The 16,703-nt window shown below is 41.5% G+C and overlaps 1 protein-coding gene across 1 annotated transcript in view; it reads left to right on the top strand.

Moving 5' to 3' along the window:
• The window catches only part of LOC103275551 (NADH dehydrogenase [ubiquinone] 1 alpha subcomplex subunit 9, mitochondrial), a 43,273-nt gene that overhangs the window by 11,211 nt on the left and 15,359 nt on the right, over window positions 1–16,703 (top strand). The window contains exons 3-7 of the mRNA XM_021706406.1: window positions 5,772–5,942; window positions 6,305–6,402; window positions 9,821–9,912; window positions 11,009–11,150; window positions 15,569–15,671. Of these exons, the coding sequence (XP_021562081.1) occupies window positions 6,310–6,402; window positions 9,821–9,912; window positions 11,009–11,150; window positions 15,569–15,671 (430 nt within the window). The 5' untranslated portion in view covers window positions 5,772–5,942; window positions 6,305–6,309. The remainder of the gene's footprint in view (window positions 1–5,771; window positions 5,943–6,304; window positions 6,403–9,820; window positions 9,913–11,008; window positions 11,151–15,568; window positions 15,672–16,703) is intronic.

The raw sequence follows: 16,703 nt of genomic DNA, 5'->3' as shown, positions 1-16,703 counted from the left end.
TGACCTGCTCGGAAGGGCTGGGGGGGCGGCTGATGAGAAATATTTGCACGGGGCGCGGGGCTGGGGGACGGGAGAGGGGAAAAGGGTAGAGGAGAGGAGGTTTTTCACGGACTGACTTTATGACCTGGTGCAAACCCTTGGATCGGTCTCGGTTCACGTTCTTCGTGGCGCAGTGGAGGTGATAATATCACAACCTCAGGGAGTCTCTGAAATTAAGTGAAGTGGTATTTATGAAAGCGCCTTTTTAACCAAAAAGGTCTCAACATACGGAGAGTGAGTTAGATCGCGACTCTGGGGCCTGGGGAAGGGACGGGGCGTTCGTGGGTAGAAGAATCGGGAGCTTGGTGGAAAGGAGAGTGACGGGGGAAGGGTATCTTAGAATTTGTCAGCATTGTTCATTTTCCCTTTTATTCTGTTTGGATTTGCTCTCAGTACTCAAATTGAAAGCATAGATTTGCTTTTCTGCTCACAAAGAGGCTAGACAAGCTAGGAAATTAGGAATTCGGTTACATCTCAACCATTTTTTCCTCCTCTACTCGTTCTGAAACGCGCCTCAATCAGCCCCCCAAAGTTGTATTTTTCCATAGTGTATTTTAGTCACTACAGAATATAATTTGCGCCCCAAATTGGCTTATGTCAGAATTACTCACAGAGCTTTATTTGTTAAAAAACAGTAGCAACACATTGTAGAACTATTTGAATCAGAATGTTTGAGATGTTTTTTCCTTTGAACCTTAATTTTTTTTAAAGCACCATAGGTAGTTTTGATGTTCAGCCTGAAGCTGAAGATAATTCTTTTTTGTTGTGTATCTTGGGTAAAACTTCTACGTACCACTGGGAAGGTCATGGCACGCATCTTTTATTGTGGATAGCTTTGTAGCCATGACTTCTCTGCAAAGGCACTTGATGGTTTTTGGTAAATGATTACACTGGTGTGACATAATGTAGATTTTGAATGATAATAACTGCTAACCATAGTTGAGTATGTGCTAACCATAGTTGTAGATTATCAGTTTTTTTCTTTAACTGAAATCACAGCTTGTGCTACTTATCTCCACTCAGCTTTATTGTCTGTTAAAGTACGCTTTTGAGTAAACTCTGGAGAGACAAGTCTAGTGTGTAACATAATTCAAATACTGTGGGATAAAACTGTGTAAAACAGTTGTACATAGTTAAGTGTGGCAAGACTATTGAGTATCGTAGGATATCAGAAAAGGGAAAGATTAATATTATTTAAGTTAGTGAGGGAGGATTGGAAGTCCAGTGGAGAATTGCAGTGCTTTCACTGATCTCTTTAGGGTTGTTATGCTCTGGAATGTCAGAGAGGCTGGGCATTTCCTATGGCAAAGACAAAGAGGTGAGAATGGAATTATGAGGCACTTGGGAGGCAGTGAAGTGACTACCTCTATATCTGCAATAGTGGGAAAGTAGGACAGAAGGAAGTTGAGTATGTTAGTTAGGATCTGATAATGGAAGCCTTTGAAAGTCAAGCAGAGTTTAAGCTGGTGGTCTCCAGAGGGTTTGCAAGATCACCCAATAGGATATGAAACAAGTTCTAATATAATATTAGGACTTTACAAAAAATTTGCTATCATAATAATAGCTAACAGTAAATGTATTTCAAACTGTATGCCAGAAGGACGCTAGGTGCTTTAATATATGCTTTGAAATGTATGTACGGTATTGGTACTACATAAAACATGTATCTAATTTTAAAATAAATACTTATAAAAATGAATGCAGGGCGGGCTCGGTGGCTCAGCCTGTAATCCCAGCGCTTTGGGAGGCCAAGGTGAGTGGATGGCCTGAGCCCCTGGGTTCTAGACCCACCTGGGCAACTTGGCAAGACTTTACTTCTACAATAAATAAAATATTAGCCGGGTGTAGTAGCACACGCCTGTAGTTCTAACTTCTTGGAAGGCTGAGGTGGAAGGATCGCCGGAGTCCAGCAGGCCGAGTCTGCAGTGGCTGGAAATGTGCCACTGCACTCCAGTCTGGGCAACGGAGTGAGACTCCAACTCAGAAAAAAAAAAAGTGAATGCAGTGGGCAAGCAAATATGTCTGGACTGTTGGTTTGGATATTGCAGTAGGAAACCAGTGTAGGTTTCTGAGCAGAAGAATATAATGAATATATAATGTAAAAATAATATTATTCTCCTAATGGTGTCCATAATAAATGGAAGAAAATGGAGAGACTATGGCCAAACGGGTAATAATTTCTATTTATTGAGGACCACTCTTGCAAGGCACTGTGACAGATGCTTTCCTTTGTGTTACTAGTTCTCATATTACCTCTCTAGTTGCTTGCTGGGGAGCTCTCTGAGCTTCATGAAACTAGGGATTTTGTCTTTCTTACTGTGATATTCACAGTTTCTAGAATAGTGCTTGGCCTAAACTGTTCATCCAACAAATAGTCTTGTGAGGCCAGTGTAACATTATCTTTTGAGGAATTTCAAAGCAGTAATAAGTGAAGCACCTATTATTTATATGTGTACTAGCTTATATACTAAATGTTTTATGCACATTTACTTGACTCCTCATACTAGTCCTTTGAGGTATTAATTCCTCGCCTCCAATAATTCTTCCCATTTCATTGGCTCTGCTGTCTTTTCTCTGTCTTTAATCTTGTATCCTCACTTCCTTACTCATCATACTAATCATTCCCTTTCATACGTTCTCAACTCTTAAAAAAATGACCCCAATTAAGCTAAACTTTCCACATATTTCCTGCCTGCCCCTGAACAAGGGAGAATGGGGCTAGGGAAAACACCAAACTAACTGGCCTTATTTTAAATTAATGAATACCAAGCTCAAGTAGATTTTCAGTGCTACATTTTTTTCTAGGAAATTTGCTTACTCTTTCTTCATAATCATTATTTAACATTGATGGTTTCCGAAATTTTCTAACGTGTGCTTTTGTCTTATTCTCAGTTTTACAGAGAAATATAGGAATCAGATGAGACAGTCTTTTTCCCGCCATAAGAGCTCGTAACTGACCCGTGATGATGCTCTGCTTTTCCTCTTGTTACAGTGAAGGAGCCTCTTCTGCCCTGATCTTTGGCTGCTTCCTTCACTTTGCATTTGATCCCATTCTCTCATACCTACTCATTCCTTCTCCTGAATTGGTAATTTTCTTCCTCTACCATCTAAATCCTTTCATTTCCTTTGGCTTATAAGTATGTCTGTCATATTAAAAAGAAGTACAGCCTGTAACCCCAGCACTTTGGGAGGCCAAGGTGAGTGGATTGCCTGAACCTGCGGGTTTGAGACCCACCCAGGCAACTTGGCAAGACCTTGTCTCTACAATAAGCCAAAAAAATTAGCTGGTGGTGGTAGCGTGTGCCTGTAGTTCTGGCTACTTGGAAGGCTAAGGCAGAAGGATCTCCAGAAGGATCTTCGGAGCCCAGCAGGTCGAGGCTGTGGTGGCAGGGACCACGTCACTACACTCCAGTCTGAGCAACATAGTAAGACTCTAACTCAAAAAAATAATAATAAAAAATAAACACTTTCCTGTCTTTGTGTCCCTCTAGTCCCACTTCTCTTTGCCCCTTCCATCTTATCTCCTAGGGATTGTCTGTCCTTCTGTTACTACTTCCTTGTCTCACAGTCTCATTTACCTGCTCCATTCTGGCTTTCATTCTGCTAGTCTCCTGGTGGTCATCTATAACCAGCAGCATCCAGATTCTGTTGTCCTCTGACTCCTTCCTGCTTCTCTTTCCAGCAGCATTTGATAGAGTCAGCTCTTCTCTCAGAACACTTTATTTGGTTTCTGGATACCGTTTTCTTTTGTTTTTTTCCTTCTATTTCGCCGGGCTGCCTTTCAGTCTCCTTTACTATCTCTTTAGACTAGTCACTAACCTCTCTGAGCTTCTCGTCTGTGAAGCAGGCATAAAAATTGTGTTAATTAAAATAAAGCCCATTAGCTGGGCTCGGTGGCTCAGCCTGTAATCCCGTGCCTTTGGGAGGCCGAGGTGAATGGATTGCCTGAGCCCACGGGTTCGAGACCCACCTGGGCAGCGAGAACTCATCTCTACAATAAATCAAAAAATCAGCTGGGTGTGGTAGCACGCGCCTGTAATTCCGGCTACTCGGAAGGCTGGGGCGGAAGGATCGCTGGAGCCCAGTGGGTCGAGGCTGCGGTGGCCAGGAGCGGCCACTGCACTCCAGTCTGGGCAACAGAGTGAGACTCCAACTCAAAAAAATAAAAATAAAAATAAATTTTAAAAAATAAAACCCATTAAACAGAACAATTCTGGGCACCAATTTGGCTGTTACTATGATGTTATTATTTTGTTATTATTATTATGTGTTTGGCCTGTGATGCTTGCTTTTTTTTTTTTTCTTTGTGATGTTTGTTTTTAATTCCTGTGGTTTCAGTCACTATTTGGTGAGGTAGGCTATTTCTCTAATTCTATACTTTTGCTTAGGAAGAAAGTCATCCCCAGAAAACAAACAGATTTTTTTTTAAAGAAATTTCTGTTTGTCTCTTTTCAGTTCTTCCCAAGTATACAAACTACCAATGCTAAGTCCTGAAGTTTGTTGATTGAACAGAATCTCTTCAGCACTTTATTTATACCTTTTAGTTGTTTCTACTTACATGAAAATTGAGCAACTTGCTCTAAAACTCCGTACTAAGAAATTAGACTGAACTTGAACCCTGGAGTGTATTTAAGGAGATTAACATCTTACCATATGAAGACTAGTTGTCAAGGCTGGGAATGTTTAACCGCTAAGAGAATACCTAGTGGAGATATAATGGCTACTCTTAAACGTAGATGAGGGATTAGACTGTTGCTTGTCATTCCAGAAGAACATAGGGTTGAAACCTGGGAAGCGGTCACTGATTATCCCTGTGGTCGGACCTTCTTTTGATTGAATGGCTCCAAGCTAAAGGGACTGCTACCTTAAGCAGTGAGTTTCCCAACCCTGCAGGTGTTCAGGCCAAAGCCAGACAGTTTTAGACGTAAACCTTGGTGTGCCAACTTTGAGGGTTCCTCCTATTTCCAAGAATCTGAGTCTGTGAAAAAGAAATGGTGAGAACTTTGGCAAATCACTTGCTATTAACCTTTCTAAAAGTCAGAAACTCTTTTCTCAAGTACCGAAGTACTTGAATGAACTCCTTTTATCATCATTTTTGATGGTTTTCAGTGTTTCTATTAAGTATAATCTGCACTCTTTTTTTTTTTTTAATGTTCTATACTGACAGCCCATATACTTCCAAACGATCATTTTTCATTAGTCATCAGCTTCAGAGTCCGTTCCAGGTAAGTCTTTTGCTCTTGCCCCGTGCTGGGTTTTTTCATTCCTGCTCCTGCATTGTTATACTTAGGTGTTAAGTGTTTCTTCTGGAATTTTATTCTTTCTGTTTCTCCTCTTGAAAACCCTTCTTAAAACGCTTTACCCAGGCTTCCAACCTCATGATTATGTGGCTTCTTGCTCCTGTACTTTGTAGCCTTTCACCATACGGGTTTAAACTCTCTTAATTTGTAATTGTAATGATAGACAAACAGTTTAATGTGATCTATCTTCTCAGCTAAGTTATATCTTACAGGGTAGGGAATTTACTTTCTAACTTTTATGTGTTTCCTCATGCCCTGTGGATTCTGTGTTGCAGCAGTTTGTGTTTATTGTTGCTGTTGGTATTTACATTTCTAAAGTACTGATTCCAAAGTAATGTTACGAGATCTAGGAAAGAAGCTATTTGCATTCACAAATGCATGAGATATATATGAACAGTTGCCAGTTTTGTGTGCTCTGGGGTTTTGTTTAAGGTTCTGCCATCACTGCAATCGCCACATGTGTGTTTCATGGCCCACCCTGTCGCCAGCTTCATCATGCTCTCATACCGCACGGAAAAGGTGGGCGTTCCTCCGTCAGTGGATTTGTGGTCACTGTGTTTGGAGCAACTGGATTCCTGGGCCGCTATGTTGTCAACCATCTTGGTGAGTAAAGTACCTTGAGTTTAGTATGCTCCATCACCATTGTAGGACTGCTTAATAAGACCATGAGCTGTGTTTCTCTTCATTTTGGCAGTATTATGAATTAAACCTGTCTTGGATTTATGTAAGTTTTATCTGCTGTGACATTAAGAGCACACCCATGCCTCCTATATAAGATATTAAGATGTGAGTGAGGGACTCTGAAAAGTTATGACAAAAAAAAGTTATGGTAAAATATACTTTTTGCTAAACATAATATCAATTCACATATCATAAGTAGAATTTAAATATTTGCCATATCACTGTTGTATAACATAATCCATGTTATGTTGATGTTGATTCTGTTTTAATCCGTTCTCTTTTAGGACGTATGGGGTCACAGGTGATCATACCCTATCGCTGTGACACATATGACATCATGCACCTTCGTCCCATGGGTGACCTGGGTCAGCTTATCTTTCTGGTATGAAACCTTATGAGTGATTATTGGAATTGACAAATATAAATTACTAAGTTCATTTTTAAGAGTAGGAGGTAGTATGCTAAAGCAGTAGTTTTGTCCCAGAGTGGAACAAGGGCATCCTCCATTCACACAGTATTCTTTCGGCTGACTTCCTCCGTTACATCTTATGTTTTGGCATACAGGCTCTAGACTAGCAGTTGACAGATTTTTCCTGTAAAGAGCCAGATAGTACATATTTTAGACTTTGCAGATCGTAGAGTCTTTGTCATCATTACTCACTTCTGCCCTTGTAGCCTGAAAGCAGCCATAGACCATTTGTAAACAAATGGATGTGGCTGCGTTCTGATAAAGCTTTATTTACATAATTAGGCTATAGGCCAGATTTGACCTCTGAGCTATAGTTCTCCAACCCCTGCCCTAGACCTGTGCTGTCCGATGTGGTGGCCACTAGCCACATGTGGCTCTTGAACACTTGAAATGTGGCTAGTCTGAACTGTGCTCCAAGTATGAAATACACACCAGATTTCAAATACTTAATATGAGGAAAATACTATACAATATATCATGAATAAATTTTTATATCTAGTACTTACAGAATATACAGGTCACATAAAATATTATTAATGTGAATTTCAGTTATTTATTGCTCTTTTAAATGTGGCCAGTAGAAAATTCAGAATGACATGTGTCTCTTTATATTTCTGTTGGACAGCATTTTTATAAACAGAAAAATTCACATCTACGGTTTTTTATAACTTGGTCTGCTTGACATAGATTTAACAGAGCAGTCCTTCCTGAGCATTCCCTTCGTCATGACTTGACCTACAGGTTCTTTCTTTAGGCCAGTAGTTCGCAAAGGGCTAAGCAGCGGGGAAAGAGTGGGGAGACCCTTTAAGGGAGTGATTAAATGTATGCGCGGCTCTTGTGACTGTCACAGTGACTGGCGAGCCATTCTGGCTTATTAGGTAGAGGCCAGGGATGCTAAGTGTCCTACAGAGCACAGGACAGGCCCTTTTTACAAAGAGTTGTCCCCAAATACCAACAGCCAGCCTATTAATTACTGTACTTTTGGGGCTTTGATGGTTGGGTCTACTGTTCTTATAGCTAACTTCCTACTTTTATCATCCTATATGGAACTAAGCTCTTCCCTCTACATACTTTTTCTTTTAAAAAATGTTTGGTAATCATACTTAACATTTCTGGTATTATAGTCCTACAGATTATTTGTAATTCCTTTAAGTTTTGACTTATTTTTAGCAACATTTTCATTTATTCTATAGTGAATGTATACAAGCTAATGCATCTATTGTAAACATCTTGTTTCTAAAATGTTTTACTTTTCCAACACCTTATATTCAGATATTTTCTTGGTATTAGAGTTACAGGAGCTTAGGCCTTTCCTAGTTCATTATGACTGAAGTTTATTGGTCAGCTTGTCAATGCCTCAAAGTTAAAGTCTTTCAAAAGTGATACTAGCGTGCAGATGTAGAACCATTGGAATTGAGCCATAGAACATCTATTCTGTTCTTTCTTCAGAAATTTTTACTGGGTGTCTGGCCTTGAGCTGATCTCTGAGCATGTTTTGAAGAGCAAGACCCCAGCATCTTATATTTAGTGTTTATTTATGTGTCTGGTTTTGAGAAGGATGTGCCATTTTGAGTGTGGAGTATTGATTCCCCAGTTTAGTTTTTGTCTGATACTGCTGTCTGAATGACCACTTGATAGACCAACCCAACAGAGCCTTTCGAGACTTTGGTTTCCTTTTTTTTCTCTCCAGGGCTCTTGGGCCATTCTCACATGTATGCCTCTCTTTTATGCTGAGGCATTTTGGATTCTTCCCCTCCCACCCCTGTCATATTTTCTAAAAAAACCTTTTGTGTCTCTTTATGTGTAGAGTTACTTTCTTGTTGAGTTCATCACTCACTCACCCACTGTTATAGATTTTATGCATATTTCTTTTAGTCTTCAGAGCAACCCTTTGAGAGGTTGTATTTTCTAATTTTACACAGGGCTTGGTGATACAGTTTACACAGAGTTAGTACATGGCAGCCTGGGATTTGCATTTCTCAGTCATCGGTCCTCACTGGGTCTTCCTGGTGGGGCTCCATCTTTTTGTTCTTGAATCTTATTTTGTAGTCCTTTCCTTTGTCTAAGTTGCACAGGCATTTTAGTACGTTCTGTCTCTCTCCCCCCTTCTCTCTCCCCTCCACCTGTCTCCCTCTCTCTCCCTTCTTTACTTTCTTTCTCCTCTCTTGTTCTCTCTTCCTGCCACTGCACTGACTAATACTGGAGCACCACTTAGTATTTGGCCTTAGGAAATTCCTTAAAAAAAAAAAATTCTTATCACTTAATGTCATTCACTGAAATGCTTACAAAATTTCCATTTTAACTTAGAAAACTCTACATTTTGCCGGGTACGGTGGCTCACACCTGTAATCCCAGCACTTTTGGAGGTGGAGGCAAGAGGATTGCCTGAGCTTTGGAGTTTGAGACCACCCTGGCAACTTGGCGAGATCTCGTCTCTACAACAAATCAAAAAAATTAGCCGGACATGGTGGTGCATGCCCGTAGTTCTAGCTACTTGGGAGGCTGAGGTGGAAGGATCCCCTGAGCCCAGCAGGTCAAGGCTGCAGTGGTCATGAGCATGCCACCGCACTCCACCTTGGGTGACAGAGTAAGACTCTGACTCAAAAAAAAAGAAAACTTCATTTGTCTGGGGGTTACAGTCACTATTTTGGATAAGTTCATCAATCTGACTTTCTGGCTTAAGTCCTAAATGATTTAGACTGGCCAAAAGTGTAGCTGTACTCCGAAATCTGCCACTGGCATACCCTGAAGTTTTAGGTAGTTCACTTCTGTCTGACTCTTGTTTTCATGTCTTTAAAGTAAGTCTGGGATTATAAAAGAGGAAAGAGTTTAAAAGAAATACAAAAATAATCATAAATGCCTCCAATTTGATCCTAGCCTTTAAAAAACATTCTTCCTACCTATAGCCTGTAATTGTTGCTGTTAAAAGGGAAAATTTTTTTGCCTCCAGATAATCTTAGGTTCTTTGGCTGTATTTCAGCAAGGGAGACTTGATTTGGATTCTTTTACCAACTTAGTGCATAGCAGTAGGGTGGACAAAACCTACTATGTTCCATTAAAAATATGAACAGCCTCTTTTCTAGTTCTATCATTGGTGACCTGAGTAAAATGTACTTTGACCTATTTGTCTCCAGAAGACTCAGAGAATCGCAGGGAATTTGAGCCCTCAGAATCATTTTTGTTGTAAAGACTGGAACCTGTGTGAAAGGGTACCATATTATGACAGTAACAGAGGGCCCTTTTGAAACTTGCCTTGGAGTGGGGACTACAGATGTGTCAAATGCCAGGGTGCACCCTTGTGTTTTCATCTGCTCGGCTACTGCTGTTATAGGAATGGAATGGGAAAGATAAAGACTCTATCCGACGAGTTGTGCAACACAGCAATGTGGTCATCAATCTTGTTGGGCGAGACTGGGAAACCAGGTGAGTCTTTTTCTCTCGTTTTATTTTATTTTATGTTTTGGCTTAAGTATCTGTTAGGGCTTAGTAGACCTTTCTTGGGGACTTTCTGTGTGCCATGTAGTGACACATAGTGACATTTTCAGTTAGTCAGTAAGGGTTGATTGTACAACTACTTATATACCCTGTGACACCCTTTGGGAGATGTGGCAAGTCTGGTACAAGACAGCAGTGTGAGGTACTGCCTCATAAAATACCACTGTGGGTTGTATTGGTATGGGTGATGTTACCATCTTGACAGACTGACCAGTGTTGGACCTGTGCTTGGATCTGTCCATTTGGGATGGGTCCTAACCCTGCTATACTGTTTGGCAAGCTGAACATTGGTTTTTCTTGTGGGGATAGTGTTCTACATCTCTTCTCTGTATTGTTAATTGAAGATGGCATGAGTACTGATTTGAACAGTTCTTTTTAGCCTTTGTATGGGTTGTTTATCAACAAATAATGTTTCAGTCTTACAGTGCTAAAACATTTTGTTCGCACTTTTTTTCAAGCATTTATTAAGGTTAGACTTAGATTGATTTATATGTCTGTCTCATCAAATAGTATATAAGTAATTTGATGACTTGGAGGGTCTTGCTCAACCTTATATCCCCCTTATCGATTAACACAGTGCATTGCACAGAGCAAGCATTTAGTTAACATTATTGCATTAAGTTGGTGACTAATTTTCTTAATTCTTTTTATCCCCCCTGAGCAAAACAGTATCTCTCGGGGGGGTAAGAAATGATTCCTTTCCAGCTCCCAATACTTCCCTCCTCCCCGCCAACCAGTATAGTCACCATATCTTAAGGGGCTTGAGCCTCAGGATTCTTGAAAACACAGAATATTATGTTTGCTGGATTTCTAACTTAAAGTAGGCCTTAAATTATGTAGAGTAGTGACAGTGAGCAGACTTGTACATTTTTTTAAAAATTAGTTTTGGCTTTAGTTTAAATCATTGCTGTTTAAAATTTTAAGTGTTATAAATTCCAGTACTATCATGAAAACCAACTTATCCCAGAAAACTTTGAAATGCTGAGTCTGGAGTTCTTAACCAGTCCCTTTGTTTTTCTTCCAGAAACTTTGATTTTGAGGATGTTTTTGTGAAGATTCCCCGAGCAATTGCTCAAGCGTCCAAGGAAGCTGGAGTTGAAAAATTAATTCATGTTTCACATCTGAATGCTGATATTAAAAGTTCTTCTAGGTATTTGAGAAATAAGGTAAGTAACAAGTTGATTTGGAAAGTGGTTCACAGAACTAGAGGTTCTAGGCCCCATTGAAACATGATTTAAGCGAAAAGCATTTCTCATTGACATTCCAGAATTACAAGGCTTTCTAATTCCCTCCATCCAGAACTAGGTATGTGTGTTGTGTTTTGGATGAACTGTGCTAAAGGCCTTCAAAGATGTATAGACCGTATTACCATTGATCCTCAGATGATGAAAGTTTCTGGGGCATAATAGGATTACATAGTAACCGTCTTAAAAGGTGGCATATGATTCTTGCCAGAGTAGTCATGCCTGCATCACGTATCATGGTTAAAGGATCTTCTTTATTTCTCAAACTCCTTGGATAGTAACAGTTTTGTGGCACCCTGAAAGGGGTGATGTGAAGGCTGAGGATGACAGATAAATACTTGCAAGGGAAAGTGGCTATTCACATCAGACTTAGACTTCTTCTGCTCCCAGACATCCCATACCTAGAGATTGACCACTCTAGTGTGGAGTCAGTCTATAACCTGAAATGTCTTGATAGTACACACACACACACACACACACACACACACACACACACACACACACACATCTATAATATCTAATTTATACACATTAGTCTTCATCCAGAGTTCTTGGCTATAACTGCCATAGCCCTTGTTAAAAATTTTTATTATAATGTTAGGGTACTTTAGTCCTCAAAAACAGTCTTTAAAAAACAGAATCTGCAATACAGCATTAAATAAAACCGACATGATCCTAACTCATATTTTATCCACTAGGGAAAATAATTCCAGATGCACCAAGTATTATCAAGTAGCAAACTGCCATCGAGCGTATCAAGGAGGAGAGAGAGAGTGCCTGTTAGTCAGCAGCATTTACTTACTAGTTTTAGAAAATCCAGTGTAAACTGTACCGGGCACAGTGGCGTATGCCTGTAATTTCAGCACTTTGGGAGGCTGAGGCAGGAGAATTGCTTGAGCCCAGGAGTTTAAGACAAGCCGAGGCCATTTAGCAAGATCTTATCTCTATAAAAAGTCAAAAACATTTTGCCCAATGTGGTGGTGTGCACTCGGCTACTTAAGAGGCTAAGGTGGAATGATCTCCTGAGCCCAGAGGTGAGGCTGTGGTGAGCTGTGATCATCCCACCGCACTGCAGCCTGTGTGACAGAGTGAGACCCTGACTCAAAAAAAAACCAAATCCAGTGTTAACTGGATTAAACATCAAGGGAATTTATAGGCCCAGATATCTAAAACAAATTGGCATAGGACATCTTGGCCACAGACCGGTGCCAGGGTTTCTTAGGGCTCCAGCTTTGTTTCTCTGATTCCTTCTCTTTGTGTGGCTTTGTTTCTCATAGTGGCAAGCTAGATTATAGTACATCTGGGCCTCACCTTTCCATACTTTGTTGAAGAAAGAAAATAAATGAGTGAAGCACTTGTGCCTGCCTCTGCCTGAGCATTCATTAAATCATCAGAATTTCCTGATTCTTTGGAAGTAGTGAGAGCAGAGAAGAGTCCAAGACGGCCAGCCTCCTGGGTGGGTGGCGGTAGGTTGAATAAGAAGGGAAATCCTGGCCAAGGACCAGGCTTTAGGGCGATGGTTCTTTGCCTTAGTAGCGCATCAGAAGCACTGAGGGAACGTTTAAAAATCCTGATGCCCAGGCTGCCCCGAGACCAATGACAACAGAATGAATGCCCGAGGGGGAACTTGGGCGTCAGTGCTTTTTAGCTCTTGGGATAATTACAAGCCCAGCAGAGACTGAAGAGCACGGTAGTATTTAAGAGAATGGAAAATGATCCAGGGCTGAACTTGGGTTTCAGGTGTGTGCCAGTCATCCAGGTCTGGCACACAGGATTTTGGATCCTGGAGCTCAGAAGAGACGTCTGGTTGGCGATATACTTGGGAGTCGCCAGCAGTTGCTGTTAGCCGAAGCAATGGGAGGGGGTGAGATGGCCCAGTGAGGAAGTGCAGACTGAGAAGAGAGCTTCGAGCTGGTCCCGGAGAAGTGCCAGTGATGACGATCTGGTGGAGGAGGAGGCCCCTGCAGAACCAAATCCAACAAAAAGACTGAGCAGGAGTGGCCGTGGGGAGGCAGGAGGGAAGCCAGGAGACCGCGAGGCTGTGGAAGCCAAGGTGAGGCAGCGAGGGAGGAAGGAGGGATTCTTACGAGTGCCACCAAGGAGTCAAGGAAGATAAGGATGTGGCATCATCTTGGATCTGTTGACTTGGAGGTCATCGGTGATCTTACCAAGAATCGTTTCAGGGGAGGAGATGGGAGAAAACATAAAAGAATCATTTCAGTGCTGGAGTTGGAGGTGAACAAGAGTACAGTGAGTAAAGACTGAGTTGGAACCAAAGCCTTGGGGACAGTAAGGGCAGGCGCATTCTCAAGTAGCTTGGCTGGCAAGAGAAAGACTGGAGAGAGGATGGAAGCTGGAGGGGGACGTGGATTTGGATTTTATTTCCCTTTTAGCACAGAGGCTTTCCACTGTTGGCGGGCTGGTGGGAAGGTACTGGTGAAGGGAGTGAGACCAAAGGTGTGCGAGAGAGAGTGAAGGGGCGGGTCCCTGGGAAAGTGACAGGTGGTGAGTTCCCCAGCCCTAGAGCGGCCCCGCCCCTCCTTTCTGATAAGACAGGGGAAAGGCTTCCTGCACCTGAGTTTGTTGATTTGGTGGTGAGGCCTTGGGTTGTTTTTCTCTGCTGCCTTTATTTTCTCTTTGAATTAGAAAGTGAAGGCATTTACTGGAAAGAAGAAAAGAGAAAGGGGAGTCAAATTTAAACAGAATAGAAAATGTTTGAATTGTCGTATGGGAAAGTAAATTAGAGGAAAACACCTTCTGGGAAATGTTGAGGGCCCAGTTAAAACTGGTGGTGTAGCCGGGTTCGGTGGCTCAGCCTGTTATCCCGCGCCTTGGGAGGCTGAGGTGAGTGGATTGCCTGAACCCGTGGGTTCAAGACCAGCCTGGGCAACTTGGTGAGACCTCATCTCTACAATAAATCAAAAAATTAGCCAGGTGTGGTTGTGCACGCCTGTAGTTCCAGCTACTTGGAAGGCTGAGGTGGAAGGATCACCAGAGCACAGCAGGTTGAGGCTGTGGTGGCCGAGAGCAGCACTGCACTCCAGTCTGGGCAACAGAGTGAGACTCCAAAAAAAACCCCAAAAAACAACAAAAAAAAACCAGGTGGTGTGAATTTAGAGTGGTACCGAGTTATGATTTTATGTGTTTATTTTTCTTCAGCTGCTAAAGGTAGTAGGTGTGCATGACTCAAAAGAGGCAATTTGGGTTCTTCTAAGAGTAGGATTTTGCCTGGTAAGTGAAAGAAAGGACACAGGGACAAGGTAGCTTGAAATATTGGTAAGGCAGTGATTGAAAGATGGGCCAGAAGGGGAGGCACCCCTCCTCAACAAGGGCACCTGCACAGTGAAGGTTTGTATGCCTAGCCCTTAACTGTGCCCCACCATGTTAAAATAAAAAAAAAAAAAAAAAAAAAAAATATATATATATATATATATAAAATAAAAATCAAAAGATGGGCCATGGAATCTAAACCTGGAATACAAGGGAAGGAAGAAAACTTAGGAGGGGCTGATATGGAAAAAGCAGAATCAGTGGACGAGAGTTCCTGGGAAGGTTGAGTAATGGGCATCCCAGGAGCAGATGAACAAGGAACCAAGCAGGCTGGAAGTGAGGTGTTGGTCTTCTGGCAGCGGATGACTTGAGTGTCTCAGAAGAAGGGCACTTTCAGTTGTGGACATGGTCTGCGGTGTGACTGAGTGGAGAGTAGCAGAAATGGAGCGAAGGGGTCATTGGAGTCAAGAAACTCAAGAACATGAGAGGTCCAAGTGCAGCTGGACATTGATGTCACCTCCAGTGGTAGAGTAGGTGGAGAGAACTACTTAACTAGGTGCCGATGTCTTCACTGAACCGTGAAGTCTAGTAGATTACAAGTAAGGTCTGTTATAGCAGCTGACAGTAGGAAGGTGACTATCCTGGACATTTTCTAGATAGGTGCATGCTGCTGCCACTTCTGTTATTTAAGCACATTGCTACCTCACTCTCCTTTCTCTGGCAGGCTGCTAGATTGTTGACACAAACCAGAGACTGTAAATACAAGGAAAAATGGAGGCTGGAAAAATTCTCATCTGCTTTTTCTCCTTTCTTCTTCAGCATAAACTTCTCTAGAATAAAAATGGGAAGAAATCCAACAGAAGCTATAAGGGACAGGACATTTTTGTGGGTTACTTTTTAAAAAGCATTCTGTGTAACTAAGTTTTATGAGTGATATGATTACCTTTATCTGGAGAAAAATATGACCTGTAAAATACATGTAGTATCCTGAGAGTGGAAAGAATAGAAGCTATGTCTAAGTGTCTCACAGCTTAGAACCGGTTTGTTTGTTTGTTTGTTTGTTTGTTTAGGCTGTTGGAGAGAAAGAAGTGAGAGACGTATTTCCAGAAGCAATTATCATAAAGCCATCAGACATCTTTGGAAGAGAGGATAGAATTCTCAATCATTTTGCAAGTATGTATTCTTTCTTAATAGAAGAAGAAAGGGATACTAATTAACCAAGTTGAAATTGATCATGAGCTGTGTTCTCTGATTGACAGACTAAGGTTGTATTTTTTTCATAGTTAATGTCCTCGTTGTTACTCAGCATCAAAAGAAGCAACTTAGATTAATGGAGAGAGCATGGACTTGGGAGGCAGAGAGTTCAGTTTAACCCTGGCCTGACTAGCTTTGTGGCCTTGGCAAGATACTAAAATATCAGACAGAATAGTTCTACTGCCCTAAGCCCCCTCCCACCCCTCCAATTCTCCCTATTTTTCCTATCGCCCTGCTCCTACTCTCAACCCCTGGCAAACACTCATCTTTCTACTGTCGCTATAGTCTTGTCTTTTCCGGGATGTCATACAGTGGGAATAATACAGTATATATTTTTTTCACTTGGCCATATACGTTTTTTCACTTGGCCGTATACATTATAGGTTCCTTCATGTCTTGATGTGACCTGATGACTCATTTCTTTGTTAGCTGAATAGTTTTCCACCAAATGCGTCCTCTTGTGTAGGTTGTTTCTTTATCCAATTATGTTACTACCATGTGTTTTCCCCCTCTAGCCTGTGTCCACTTTCATTCTGTAATTCTACTTTTAAAAATATTGTAGTAAAATAACAAAAAATTGGCCATCAGCTATGGACTGAATTGTGTCCCCCCAAAATTCACATTAAAGCCTTAACCCCCAATGTGACTTTATTTGGAGATAGGGCTTTGAGAAGTAATTATGGCTAAATGAGGTCATGAAGTTGGGGTCCTAATTCAGTAGGATTGTTGGCCTATAAGAAGAGGAAGAGAGAGAGCTCTTTCTCTGTGTGTGTGCATATGTTAAGGAAAGGTCATGTGAGGACACAGCAAGAAGTTGGCTGCCCACAAGCCGGAAGAAGGCCTCACCAGGGACCAAGTTGCCTGCCACATGGATCTTGGGCTTTCTTGCCGCTAGAGCTCTGAGAAATCAAATTTCTGATGTTGGAGCCACCAGTCTATGGCATTTTGTTA

This window comes from Carlito syrichta, unplaced genomic scaffold, assembly GCF_000164805.1.
Source record: "Carlito syrichta isolate Samal-C Ts95f unplaced genomic scaffold, Tarsius_syrichta-2.0.1 Scaffold315540, whole genome shotgun sequence".
NCBI classification, from domain to species: Eukaryota; Metazoa; Chordata; class Mammalia; order Primates; family Tarsiidae; genus Carlito; species Carlito syrichta.
This window is presented reverse-complemented; position numbering and strand designations above follow the sequence as displayed.